General features: G+C 49.6%; 1 protein-coding gene across 8 annotated transcripts in view; it reads left to right on the top strand.

Moving 5' to 3' along the window:
* NUMA1 (nuclear mitotic apparatus protein 1) overlaps positions 1-14,137 on the top strand; it is a 73,315-nt gene that overhangs the window by 46,751 nt on the left and 12,427 nt on the right. For all 8 annotated transcript variants that reach the window (XM_075546201.1, XM_075546197.1, XM_075546200.1 and 5 more), the window contains 10 exons: positions 746-831; positions 7,644-7,723; positions 8,906-8,988; positions 10,086-10,166; positions 11,336-11,423; positions 12,003-12,126; positions 12,567-12,724; positions 13,005-13,122; positions 13,196-13,313; positions 13,505-13,645. In XM_075546201.1, coding sequence (XP_075402316.1) covers positions 746-831; positions 7,644-7,723; positions 8,906-8,988; positions 10,086-10,166; positions 11,336-11,423; positions 12,003-12,126; positions 12,567-12,724; positions 13,005-13,122; positions 13,196-13,313; positions 13,505-13,645 — 1,077 coding nt within the window. The remainder of the gene's footprint in view (positions 1-745; positions 832-7,643; positions 7,724-8,905; positions 8,989-10,085; positions 10,167-11,335; positions 11,424-12,002; positions 12,127-12,566; positions 12,725-13,004; positions 13,123-13,195; positions 13,314-13,504; positions 13,646-14,137) is intronic.

The raw sequence follows: 14,137 nt of genomic DNA, 5'->3' as shown, positions 1-14,137 counted from the left end.
CTTCATAGTTCATAAATTATTATTATTTTGTCCTATGTTACACTGTTCGACGTCTCCCCAACCCTCTTCCCTGCTGTCCGTCCCCCAGGGAGGAGGCTATACATAGATTCTTGTAGTCAGTTCCCCCTTTCCACCCCACATTAAAAAGCTGTTCTTTTTCACCCCTCACTCTTAGTCCTAAAGTTTATCTCTAGGGGGAAACTGATTGTATCCATTGGCAAGTCCTACCCTATAGGCCAGAGAAGAACTGCCCCACAAACTTTGTAAGGCGGTAGCTGAACAAAGCCACCTGCCACAGCTTTTTCTTATGGAGCTGTGAGTGGATTTGAACCACCAGCTTTTTGGTTTGCTTCAAAAGCACTTAGCCACTGCACCACAAGGACTCATTTATATATCCTGACAGAACCTAGTTCTGTTTAAAGTATACCCATCATGTTGGAACATCCTAGAAGAATTTAAGCTCTTACCTCTGCTGTAGTATTTCAGTGGGGGCGGTTATGGGGGGGGGTGAATGACTGTCGTTGGAGAGCATTAACTGGATAAATGGGGTGCAGGAGCATTCCTTTGATGAAACTGAGAAGTCCTGGAACCATCTGTTTTTTCTTCCTGTAATCTAGTCTACAGCTGCAGGCATTCACAGTGAGTAGGGAATTGTCAACATCTGGAAACTGAGCAAAGTGCACGACTGCTCTTCACGTTTCAAAGGCAGCCATTGTTTCACCAGGCTCCTCCTTTTGTCTCCCAGGTGAACAGTCTGCGCATGGCAGACCCTGTGGAGACGGTGCTGCAGCTCCAGGACTGCAGCATCTTCCTCAAGATCATTGACAGCATGTGAGTATGCGCCCATACCCTCTCCAGCCTCAACGCCCCACACTGGGTAGGCTGCATGTGTTTTCCCTTTGCTTGGTGACAGCTGACTAGAAAGCGTGGGCAGGATTGGGAAATGAGAAGCCAGTGTGTGGGGCTCAGCAACGAGAAGAACACACTGACCTCGTCCTCCCATAACTGTGCCTCTAGCTGCAGGTGAGCTTTCACGCGGCTGTCACTCATTCTAAGGCTTCCTCTTGCTCGGGGGAGCCTGCAGCCTGCAGTGTTCTCACCCAACCCCAGAGCCGGCCGGGACAGGGCCCCTGCTGTTCTGTCTGCAGGGTGTCTTCTGTAGCCCTTTGCTGTTTGACAGTCCTCCTCTTTGCAATCTCTCGGATCAGGAGAAGGAAAGAGAACCAGAACTTGAAGTAAGAAGCACATATTGTTATTGTGAGGGGCTGTAGCGGCAACTTCAGATCACAGTGACCACACGTGACAGAAGAGAACTGCTTCCTAGTATTGCCTGGGCTGTAATCTTTTTTTTTTAGTTATTTCATTATATTATGTTCAATGTACAAAAGGAACTAATATTCTTTTTTTTTTTTTTACAATTTATTGGGGCTCATACAATTCTTATCACAGTTCATACTAATACATACATCAATTGTATAAAGCACATCTGTACAGTCTTTGCCCTAATCATTTTTTCTCCTCTTTTCTTTTTTTACATTTTATTAGGGACTCATACAACTCTTATCACCATCCATACATATACATACATCAATTGTATAAAGCACATCCATACATTCCCTGCCCCAATCATTCTCAAGGCATTTGCTCTCCACTTAAGCCCCTTGCATCAGGTCCTCGGGCTGTAATCTTTTGCGGAGGAGACTGCCAGCTCTTTGTCCTGATGTACCATTGAGGGGGCTCGAACCTCCAACTTCTCAGTTTACAGCCAAGCACTTAACCATTGAGTCACCACAGCTCCTTGAAGCAGCACTTAGATGTCTCCTTTCTAGCGCGTTAGCACAAGCACAGATGATGGTGCTTTCCTCTAAGTCATGACGCTGTTTCTGGAGCAGTCTGCCTGAGTTGAGTTGCTTTGGTGAAGTTGATTAGCACGTGATAAGCTTGCTCTTGTCTTATAGCCAGACTTCTGTTTCAGCCCTTTTTGCTTTATGCCCAGGTCTTTATGCACACGTCTCTGAACTTCAGTTAGTAGAAAACCAGTGGAGTGGAGCCTCCTCTTCACATCACACCTCTCTAGAACAATCAAAGATCTTTCAAGCTATGACCTACAATTTTGTATTAAGCCCATGTAGTTTATCCTTTTTTCTCATACCTATCAACTTTCAGGAATTGTAGAGGACGAGCTGACCACTTATTTCTCTGTCTTATAGGCAGAATTAGATCAAGGGGGCTTCAAAAAATTGGTGGACAGATTCTTCCCTGCCCCAACCAAACCAAAAGCCTCACCTGTTTATATGTTAACCTCAATGCAGAAGCATAAAAACCAAGAAAGCAAGCAGATGTTTGCCAGTCCACGTTCAGTGGATCAGACCGTGGCAAAGTCTTCCACACAGTGTGACAGTGCTAGTGAGCCTAGGTACATGATGTGTTGTCCTTACACGTGTGACCCCTCACAGACCCACCTGGACGACTCTCCCGTGTTTTCTCTCAGAGTTGTGCCTGATCTGTTACCTCTTTTCATTCAAATCCATTGAGAATGGGGCGATTCTACCTTTGTTTCTTGGCCAGGAATCGCTTGATCCTGAAAGTCTCATGAGAAGACATTGTGAAGATGGAAGGCGGCCACATTCAGGATGGCAGAGAAACAAAGAAGATTTTATTGTCTTCTAATTCCATTTTCCCACAAATTTTGACCCATGGTGATAGAAAATGGAATGGTGATGGAGAAGACCCCCTTAAAAATAATAATCTAGAATAGACGGTGAATCCCAGGACAGACTGAGCTGCTGAGGGGCTTTATGTTCTCTACACGGTAACTAGGAACGGGAGGTCGGAGGCCCAGCATCTGAGAAGCGAAACGACCGCCCATTTGGAGGCCATAAACAGCTCCTGGATGAAAACAGAACTGGGCATATCAAAGGGTTGCGTCTGGTTCATCTTGAGGGTCTCCACACCTCCCTTAGGACGTTACATGATGAGGTTATTTTCACTAGCCCCCAGAAGTCTCTTTGCTTTTGCCTTTCCCCCTGTTATGCTATGAATTCATAAGCTGCTAGCTCTTTCCATCTGGTCTCCGAAAGTCTGCCGCTCTGGCGGGAACAGGCTGGCGCTTCCATGGAATCAGGTTCCTTTCTCTTTGGCTTCTTCTTTCTGATCACTTCCCTTCCTGCACATATTTCTCGTCTGTTCTAGTGTCTACCATTCTCCTGACAAGCATTTTGTCCTTTCTTCGTTTACAGCAATGCCAACAGCACACTGAGTTCTGTTGTAGACTCTCCTGGTTTCTCCATGGTCACGTTTGTGGGCACACCATTTTGAATAGTGCCCATGCCCTGGATGTTCACAATATCTCCTGTCTTGTAGAATCACAGGCATGTAGCCAAGGAACATTGCCATGCTTGCTAAGGGACCTGCAGCATCCTGCCTCTCCTTTTTCCCTTTGTGTTTTCCATCTTGTTGGATTACCCAAGGTTCCGGCCAAAATGGGCAGTTAGGCTTAGTTAATGCTTGTTAACTAGGAACAAAGGTGGAGCTGGTATTCATCAATAGCCCAGTGCTTAGGTTCCCAAGCCTGGCTGATCATTGGACTCACTTGGGGATCTGCTAAAAATACAGATCCCTGGGCTCTACTTGCAACCTAATGAATCATAATTCCAAACATTGCCAAGTTTAAGAACGTGACGTCTGGTGGTAATGGGTAGTCCAGGTCAGGTGGGTTTGCTAGAGGTATTTTTGCATTATCTTTTGAAATATATCACTAGTGAGCGTATCTTACAGAAATTTTAAAAAAGCAGCCTGACTGCTTCTGAAAGCAATCCTTACTCAGAGTGTGGTGCCCAAACCAGTTGCTGTTGAGTTGATTCTGACTCAGGGCAAACCCATGTGTGGTGCAGAGCCAGGTCCGTGCTCCTGGGGGTTAAAGGGCATGACAGCAGCTTGCCAGGCCTTTCTTCCGAGGTGCCTTTGGGTGGTTTTGAACATCCAACCATATTGCCACCGAGGTCATTCTGGATATCCTTGTTCTCCTGTAATCTCTCCGCGTTCCAGACTAATACTTGATATGTGCGCTCAAGAATCTTTCTCAAAGCCTGTTTCCTGGTGACATTCTCAGCTGGTGAACCTCAGGTGACTTCCTCTCCAGTAGGTTGAAATGTGCTGGCTAGTGTGCAAGCTCTTTCCTCAGTGTCTCCTCCACCAGGTTATTTCCTTCTGTCACTTGACATGCCCTCCCTGCCCAGTGTGGGTAGCCTCCTGTGCTCAAGTCCACTTCCAAGCCTTCTCAGTTTTGCGATCCTTTTTTCTTTTTTTTAAATAAATGTTTTTACTAACAATTTTCCTTTGCTTGTCAGGTATATGGAATATGTAAGCATTTATTTGTTTTTTAACAAAACTGACTCAGGTTAAATATATTAGTTTTGTAAATATCAAAAAACGATTTCCTGTGGAAACGTTCCAGTACACACAAAAGTCGAACAGAGGAGGCAGTATATTGAAACTCGATTTACCCACTACTCAAATTTAATAATTATCAGCATTTTTGTCTCATGTACTTTGGACATGTCATCAGGAGGGACCAGTCCCTGGAGGACATCATAGTTAATTGAAGGTCAGTGAACAGAGGAAGGAAGGACTCTGTGAGATGGGTGGGCCGAGAACTGTAGACGTGGACTCCAGCCCAGCAACCATTGTGAGACTGGCCCAGCACCAGGCCAGGCTTCGGGCGCTGAACATGGGTCGCTGTAGACCAGAAGTGCCTCGGTGACACCTAACAACCACTCATCGGTCGCATCCCACCCTTTTCTGCTTTCTGGATTATTGTAAAGCAAACCCTACACATCATATAAGGAAGGATACTTTTAAACCAAATCAGGAATTAGCGCCAACAGCTCCTTAAGGTCATCTAATACAAGTCCATGTTCATTCCCCTAATAATAACTTTAAAATAAGTCAGCGTCCAAGCAAAATCTACACATTGCAGCTTGTTGATGCCTCTGAAGTAAACAAGTTACCCTCCTTTTGCCCGTTTTAATCCTAAAATTTTGACTTTATTAATTGCATCATCATGGTGCTGCTTGACTTGTTCTTTTTGCTCTTTATTGCCTCATACACCCACAAACCCCCCTGCGGTGGAGTCGGTTCTGACTGGTGGAGACCCTCTAGGGTTTCTTAGACTAACCGCCCCCCCCAGTAATATTGGCACATCTCATACTATCCATCGTTCAATCATGTCAAGAAGAGTTGTGTCCAATCATTACCACAATCAATTTCAGAACATCTCTCGTGATTAAATCACCTTTAAAATGAGTTGTGAATCACATCCTATTCCAGTGCTCCACCTTCTCCCCCCTCGACATCTCCTACAAACACTTGCACACCATGGGTATTGGTTGCCCTAGACTCTAGGTCCTAGTTGAGGTGGGGGAGCATCAGACCCTCCCTCAGGACATAAAAGGCCTGAGAAAAAAATACCAGAGAGCAGCACACACCTCACCAAAGACAAACAGCTCCAGCATCACATTAGGAATGCGTGAGTGAAATTCTTGACCCGTGTGGCCCACAAATGATGTTACAAATATCCAAAATGGTCCTTGGCAGAAAAACATTTCCCCACCCCTGTCCTAAACCAATCATTTCTTTAGTGTCTGAAAAATGAATTGGCCAAGTGTTGATTTATCCGCAGTACAAAACTCCACCTATGAAGTGTCCTTGCCCCTGGCTTCAAAAAAAAGTTGCTCATTTAACTTAGATCCAATTACTAGTAGTTTGGCAACAGGTGTGAGCCATCCATCAGGCCGCTAACCGGGTCAGCCCGGGAGCAGCTCAAGGAGCTTTTGCTTTTGACAAAATCTGTTTCCTTTGCCCAATAGCAAGAGCAACAGATGCGTTCTTTAGCTTACCCGCTACGGCTAATGATCTGATGGGACAATTTGATTAGAGAGGAGCGAAAAATTCAAGATGCGCATTTTGCACATTGCCTTTGAGTTTGGTGCCTGAGCCATAGACTGGGAGTATGAATGTGTTTGGAAATAGGCTAACTCTAACCTTGATCTCAGGTCCAGTACAGCGCAGGCCAGCTTCTTTGGGAATGGATGGAAAACACAGGTTTTTGGATGATATGTTTTGGCCATCCATTTCTGATATAGTTTCTGGTAGTTCTCAGCTGGAGAACTGGAGGCATGAGGATATCAAGGTAGAGGGGGAGACTGAAGGTGTGGGAGTTGAAGACATCTTATTCCTTGGCCATTGATTGGCCTCCTCTGTGAGAAAATTCATTGGCTTTTACCCTTCAGACAAGTTTCTCTTCCTTGTGTCAATAAACTGCCGCAGAAGGCCCGTCTATTTCTTTTCTATCTGTGAGGCTTGAGTTGCAAAGTCCCGTGGTGACAGTTAGCCAGCAAGCTAACTAGTTTAGGCATTAGCCTTGTGGACATTGACCTGCACTGTTCCCAGTAAAAGGCTGCTTGCACCTGCCCATCTACCCATGTGCACTGAGCACCTCCTGGATGGAGCCCAAGCTTTCTGCCTCGCGCAACATGGTGGTTAGTAACCTGTGCGGCTGTAGAGATTCCTGGGGAGGGTGGCGGGACCTCTGCCTGTCATTCTGGATACCTTCTGACAGATGTGCAGTGAGTCATGCAAGATAAACCCTATGGCTCCACAGAACTTCCCTTGTACCAGAGGCTCCGTGGGGAAAGGGGTTTGAGGGTCACATAGGTTTAGGAAACAATTCTATCCTCTTCAGAAAATGCTCGATTTGGTTAAGTCCTGCGCTTCCCCGAAAACCATCTTTGTGTCTATTTAATGGGCACTCTTAGGTAAGCAGTGCTATCTAGGGAGGAAAGAAAGAAGGAAAATGGCTGTTTGGGAGTCCCGTGAAGAGAGGACCCTTTTCTTTAGCTTATCCCCACACTGCCTCTTGTGGAGAGTCGTTGAAGAGGCCTTCATCTTCCTGTGTACTCACTCTTGTTAATCGTAGGGCCACTTATGCTGTGCTGATGGTCTCGGGTCCTAGAACATTGTAGGACCTACCTTGTCCCCTAGAATTGGCCGAAACCCAGAGGAGCATTCTCCGAAATAGAAAGTGTCCGTTTGATTGTCTGGGCCCTGTGCTGCACTGTTGGGGGAGAGCGCCCCCTGCTGATGCTCCCTGTGCTCGGCCCACCGCTGCCTTCCGTCCACCGAGTGTATGGAACTTTGCCCTGTTATTTCAGAGCCTGTTCTCTGAGTTCTTGGGCCTGTTTTCCATTCCCATAGTCCTTTCTCACTTGTACTGTCGCTGAGTGTGTCCAGGCTTCCCATTCATCTGCTTTCTCCAGCTCCACTCCGGCCATCCGCAAGGAGGATGGCAAAGTACCTCAGGACCCCGCTTCTCACCCACCACACAGTTCTGCTGACTGAATGGTATCTTGGCACCTTCTTTCCTGCTCCAGACTCTAATGTGATCTTTCCCCTGACCCAGGGCAGACCAAGCTCTGCAGGACAGTGGGGGTGGGGAGGGGTATGTATGTGTGTGTGTGTGTGTGTGTGTGTGTGTGTGTGTGCGCGCGCGCGCGCATGCACAGAACATGGGGGCTGATCGTAGTGCAGTAGCAAGAGCAGAGGATTGCCAAGAACCCTGTGTTAACGCTTGCTCTGTGTTCTAGCCACAGCACTGAAGAGGGGCGGCCAATCATGACACAGCCCTTGCCAGAGAGATTGGACTTTGTGCGCAGTTTTCTGCAAAGTAAGTACCTCCCTCAGTTCGACGGGAAGGAGCTGCTTCCTCAGCTCCTGGCGCTTGGAGTCCCGAGGTGCCAGCTCACAGGGGCGGAGGAGAGGGTGCAAGATACCCTGTTGTTTAGCCCTGAGGGGGATGTCCCTGGGTTCTTTCTGGGGTTGGATGGTGCTTGCAGCAGCCAGGCCGAAGAGGAGCAGAGCGTCTTGAGATCCAGCTAGAGTCTTGGCGTCTGTTCTGAGACATTTTGCCTTAGATTTCCATTCCCACCTCATGTTACTCTTTCCCCTCAAAGGAAAAACTGTTTTCAAGAAAGCATCAAGTTAATTATTTAGGCCACTGGTGTTGGGACAGAGGCAGGTTGAGGTTCCAGTCTTGCCCCTGTTCGTTATTGCTACGTGACCTTTTTAGGCATATAGCTTCCCCGCCTAGAGATAAGGGATGATCATTGCTCCGGTGTCTGTCTACTCACTGCCATCAAGTAGTTGCCAGTTTTGGGTGACCCTCTAGGGCAGGGTAGAACCTCCTGTGGTTTCCAGATGTAGCTGTTGGAAGGGAGTAGAGAGCCTTATCTTTGTTGGGAGGAACAGCTGGTAGTTCACACTGCTGGTCTTGGGGTGAGCAGCCCAACCCGGTACAGCAGCAGGGCGCCTTCTTCCTTTACTGGGTAGATTGGATAAGGTCACACAACTTGGAACACAGTGCTGAGAGTTAAGTTCCCCTCTCATCATGTCGCCTTCGACCAGAATTTCATTTTTTAACTTGTATGCGGTCAGTGCTACCTTGAGAGATTTTTCAGGAAGATAAAAATACATGTAGATAAAAAGAATGTGTTAGTCATTGGGCCTAGACCTTGTCCCAGCATAAGTGTCAGCTGTCCTAAGGTGACTAAGCTGCAGACATAGCTGGACCCAGGTCTGTCAGGTGACGGGATCTGCAGGCTCCGTCTCGGTGCTGCGGAGTATGGGGCATTGTCACCAATGAGTGGCTGTGAATCCACAGCCTGCCTCCTCCTGACCCCTGGATTGGTCGAAGTTAGACTGTACGTGGAAAAGTGTATATGTTAGGGAACATGGGACTTAGAAATAAGGAGACATACATTTCATCGCTCTACAAGAGGTAGCATTTCTGGTCCTCGGACTCGACTTTTCCTGGGGAGCCTCACCCTCATTCTATACTTTGTCATTGCAGAAAATCGCAAACACCCATCGTCCCCAGAATGCCTGGTGTCTGTGCAGAAAATGATGGAGGGATCAGAGCTGGAATTGGCCAAGGTACCCGTGGAACACTAGGCTGGTGGAGTGGGCAGAGCCATCTTTTAGCCCAATGGGAGATTAGGTGTTTTGTTCCTGGGATTCTTGGAGGTAGTACCAGCCAGCTACCTGTCTGAGGCAGAGGCTAATTCAATTCTAGAATTCTCGTAGCCTTGCCCTTGTCCCGATGCAGCTTCCAGGTGTTGGCCTAGAGAGAGGATGCCTGGACCTTTATGCATGATGGCAGGACCCAAGGCAGGCAGGAATCCTAGCATCTGGTGTTGTGCAGAGTGGGTGTGTTTCTGATGCCATTATGGGCAGTGCTCTGGGGCTGCTTTCTTTCTGGAAACTGGAACAAACCAACTCATTGCCTTCCCGTTGATTCCAACTCATGGCGACTCTCATGCAGAGTAGAACCACCTCTAGGTAGAAAGGAAACCTCATCTTTCCCCTCTGGGGGGAGCAGCTCGTGGTTTTTAACTGCAACCCACTGCACTCCCTTGGCTCCTTAGAAGTGTTGCCAGGTCTCCATCATACCTCAGAGTCCCCAGGACCACTCCGGGTGGGGCACTGTGTTAGTCTGGGTACTTTAGAGAAACAAATATAACCAGAAACTCATAAGAGAGAGTTTACATAAAGGTTAAGTGCACATCAAGGAAACATCCCAACCCAATGCAGCCTAAGCCCACAAGTCCAACATTAGCCCATATGTCCGACACCAATCCACAAAGTCCTCCTCCATCTCACAAAATACACGCAATGACGCCGACTACAGGAGGAAAGCCGAATCAGTGAGCGTGTAACAGCGATGGCAGGGGTCTCCAAACGGCTGCTCCAGCACCCAGGGCTGCATTGGGGTAGGTGCATGCGGCTTCTCGGGGATGTCTTGCAGGAAGTCAGCCTTGCCAGATGAAGCAGGGAACTGGCTAAAGCAGCTGTACCCTCGTCCGACCATCACAAAGCAAGAGATCTGAATCTAGAAAGGCGAGGCTCACTGAGCCATTTATCTCTCTGCCCTTCCATTAACCCCATGTGTGTTTATTGGCCAGGTTGGCACAATAAACTAACTCCCTCAGGCACTAAGCAGGCACTAAGCCTGCCTCCTGCTTGGCTTCCAGGTCACCATGCTGCTCTTGTACCACTTCACTATGAGCTCCAAGAGCCTCCGTGACTGGGACCAGTTTGAATACAAGATTCAGGTAAGCCCCTGTGCCTCCACCTACCTCGCAGGCCGAACTTGCCTATGCTCTGCCTCACCCATCTGGTTTTCTTCAAAGAGCATCTAATGTTGAAGAGTCCAGTAATTACAGCTAGTCATTGTAGACGGTTCAGAAAATATTGAACAGTAGGACGGAAAGATGGCCAGTCATCTCATCCCTAAGAGTTTTTGGCTAATGTTTTAATGGCTGTGTATCCAAGTCCCTTGACTGTGGCAAATCTTTAACCTTCGTGTGTTTGGGCGGTGCACTGAAACAGTCTATTTACCAGAGGGCTTATGAAAAGTGGCAGAAAAAAATGGAGTTAAAAGGTAATAGGATTTGTCCCTGAGCTCTTTGAAGCACCTTCATGTATTGATGCACAGGGTTATTCTATCGAGCTCATCCTTCTCTAGTAGGAAGGAATAGTGAGCGAGCTTGTCTTTGTCTACTAGAATTAGCTCAGAGTAGCTCCCTCCCACCATCGTGTGTGTGTGCGTGCGCGTGCGTGCCCTCCCCCCCCAACGGAGAGGAGTTGGCGCCCCGGGAATCTCCTGCTGGGTGTGCTTCCTGCGTCAACAGCTGTCCTCTGTTTCCCGGAGTAGAAGCAGGTGCAGGCCAGAGTTGGGGCCTGGGTCTTTGATCAGGACTGTGCCCAGCATTGTGGGCTTTCCTCTGTTGAGCCATCCTGTGTTATTAATCCTTCAACCTTTTCTCTCTTCCAAATTGATGAGACTTGGTAGGAATAAGTTTTAAAGGAGTAAAGAACAGCAGCAGAGTGGACCAGGCGATGAGCTCACCTCTGTAGCTTTGAATTCAGACAGAGAAGATTGTACAACTGAGCTGGTACATAAGCTTTGATTGAGCCCTAGAGGTGCCCTCGCTTAGGGGGATGTGGAGGAGCCAACAGCCCCACAGCAGATCGCAATATTTGCCTGTTCACTTCCCTTGGAGTCAGTCAGTCGGGAACTTGGTGTGACTTGTGTGCAGAAGAGGAGATGTGTGTCTAGTTGAATGCTGCTGGCTGGGCCACCGTTTCTGGAGCTGGGAGGAAGAAGGGGGCCCCCCTGCCCCCCGGCTCCTGAGGCTCATTAAATGCTTGGCCGGAGCTATTCTGTCTTCCGGGGCCTCGAGAGCCCTACCCAAGGTGCTTTCTCTTTCTCCTGGTCCAGGCGGAGTTAGCTGTCATTCTCAAATTTGTGCTGGACCATGAGGATGGGCTCAACCTGAATGAAGACCTGGAGAGCTTCTTGCAAAAAGGTGAGTAGGGGTGCACTCCTGCGGACCCCTGGTCTCTGAGCTGGGGCTGCCAGCGTCCGGAGTTGCAGAGATGTGCTGTGGGAAGAGTGGCCCCCTCAGGTGGCGGGGCAGGGACATTGCAAGGCTGGGTGGAGAAGGGAGGAGCCAAGGAGGGAGACTAAGAACTGATGGCCAGAGAAGCAGAGACAAGGCAAGGCGTCTTTTTGGTGTGAGATCTCGGGTGGAGTTTAGAGAAGGTCCCTGACACTGATGCAAGGCTGGTTGGAGAGGAGAGGCCCTGCCTCCGGCTCCCTCCCGAGGTGCCGCTGTCTGATGGCCCGAGGGAAAAGCAGGCGCTCCGAGTAGGGAAAGGCTGCCTTAAGCACTCCCTCGGATCACCTGTGAGACAGAAAAGCCTTACAGAAGTTTGCTTCAGGACCTTGACCTCTGGGTAACCCTTACCCTCAACTTTAGGTCCTTCCCAGGGGCAGCTCCCACTGTTGACATATTAAGTGGGGTGTTCTCACACCTGACAAAGACACAGATCTTCACCCCTTAGAAAGGGCTCTGTGACTGGTTTGTCCGTTTCTTTCTCTCCAGCTCCTGTCCCTTCCACCTGCTCGAGCACCGTCTCAGAAGAGTGCTCCCTGCCCAGCCACCAGACCAAGAAGGAGGTTCGCTTCCTAGAGCTGCAGAACGTCGCCTCCTCGTCCAGTGGCAACAAGTACGTGCTGGCCCTTCTGCTGGGACAGGACCGCAGGGTCCGGGTTTCAGCCCTGTACTCTGAGCCCGAGCTGCCAACTAGTCTCATGTCAGCTGGAAGCGTTTCTGTGTAGCCTTAGATCTTGTGTCTCCTCACCTCGCTCCACACTGATTGTGAGCATATGTTTGGGGCTGCCGGCACTGGCCACCACTCTTTGTGGAACACCCATCTTCCCTGCAGATGCTGCTGAAGCAACCTCTCCTCAGTGCAGCTCTGCAGAGACCGGGAGAATTGTCTCCTTTTCCCTTTTTCTTTTCCAAGCACATAAAGTTTGGAGAAGGGTAAAGCTAAGTTCCCCCAAGGTCATGCCATGAGGCATGTCTGTGGCCAGTGATAAACTGGTGACAAAGCTCTCAGACCACAAGTTCTAACCGAGACTTCCGGGCCATCTTCTTCCTCAGCTTCCTTGCAGGGTCTCCAGCCTCCCCCATGGGCGACATCCTGAACACTCCACAATTCCAGGTGAGGCGGCTGAAGAAGCAGCTTGCCGACGAGAGGAACAATAGGGATGAGCTAGAACTGGAGTTGGCCGAGAACCGCAAGTTCCTCACCGAGAAGGGTAGGCACCTGGCACCCTGGGTGGGTGTGTGAATGGGCAGCATTTGGGACTATCATCCAGAGAGCACTGGACTTGTCTGGGGGATGTCCCTTGAGCCTCTTGTGTTGTCCCCTCTACTGGCCCTGTAGCTCTGCCCTTGTGCATCGGGTCAGATTGGAAGCCAACTCGAGTTCTGACCTTCCTATCATCTCCCCTGCCCCTGGCCAAGTCTGTCCTATGCTCCCTTCCTTCCCACCTCTCTGTGCTCACTCTCCTCTCCCCTGACCCCGACCTGGGGCAGATGCCCAGATCGCCCTGATGCAGCAACGCATTGACCGTCTGGCTCTGCTCAATGAGAAACCAGCGACCAGCCCGCTGGAGCCCAGGGAGCTTGAGGAGCTGCGTGGCAAGAATGAGAGGTACGAGCTGCCCTCTCTCCCCACCCCCAAACCCAGCGGGGTTGCCCTCTGCTCACAGCCCGGTCCCTCGCAGCCTCACAGTGCGGCTGCACGAGACACTGAAGCAATGCCAGGACCTGAAGACAGAGAAGAGCCAGATGGATCGCAAGATCAACCAGCTTTCTGAGGAGAATGGAGACCTTTCTTTTAAGGTGAGGGGAAAGGGGTGTGGCATGTCAGAACTGAGGCTGGTCTGAAATACTCCAGAGAGCTGAGAGTCTCTCAAGAGACCCTGCCTTGTCTGCCCCATGATCGGTTGTGAAGCACCTTGGTAGGACACTGCCTGCTGGCTCTCCATGTTGGTTTGTATTCGGGGCTATGGGTTACCACCTGTCTGTCGCAGCTGCGGGAGTTTGCCAGTCACCTGCAGCAACTCCAGGGTGCCCTCAATGAGCTGACCGAGGAGCATGGCAAGGCCACCCGTGAGTGGGAGGAGAAACGGGTCCACCTGGAGAAGGAGCTCGGCACAGCCCTGCAGGACAAGGTAACCGAGCCACGAGCCAGATCTGATGTTCAAAGCTGCATTCACCCACCACTCCCTTCTTTTGAGTCGTTGAGGTTTTGCGGTGTGCTGTCAGGAACTTGTGGGCTTTAGTCCAGCACAGCTCAGTTAGAACCTTGTGCTGTTTGCCAGTGTGGATCTTGAACAAATTGCTCAGTCACCCAGGCACTGGAGGCAGCATAGTAAGAGTAGCTGCTTCACCAGCTTGGGGTCATTTCATTGGGGTTTGAGTGAAGGGGTGTGGCGCAAACAGACTCCCAGTCAGCAACCCCACATCTTTTGTTTAGGGGCACCAGGCGTGATGGCTGCAGAGCACACCCGCCCTGCCCTCATTTGTGTGTGCCCATCGCCCTGTCCCTGCCTTCCAGGGGCGTTGGGGGCAAATGCTGGCCTTGCTTTTTGGCCTCGGTTGGCTTCTTGTTCTGAGGAATGTGGTTGCTTTCTAGACCTCTCTGGCTGAAAGGTGATCTCTGG

Source organism: Tenrec ecaudatus, chromosome 4 (assembly GCF_050624435.1).
Source record: "Tenrec ecaudatus isolate mTenEca1 chromosome 4, mTenEca1.hap1, whole genome shotgun sequence".
NCBI classification, from domain to species: domain Eukaryota; kingdom Metazoa; phylum Chordata; class Mammalia; order Afrosoricida; family Tenrecidae; genus Tenrec; species Tenrec ecaudatus.
This window is presented reverse-complemented; position numbering and strand designations above follow the sequence as displayed.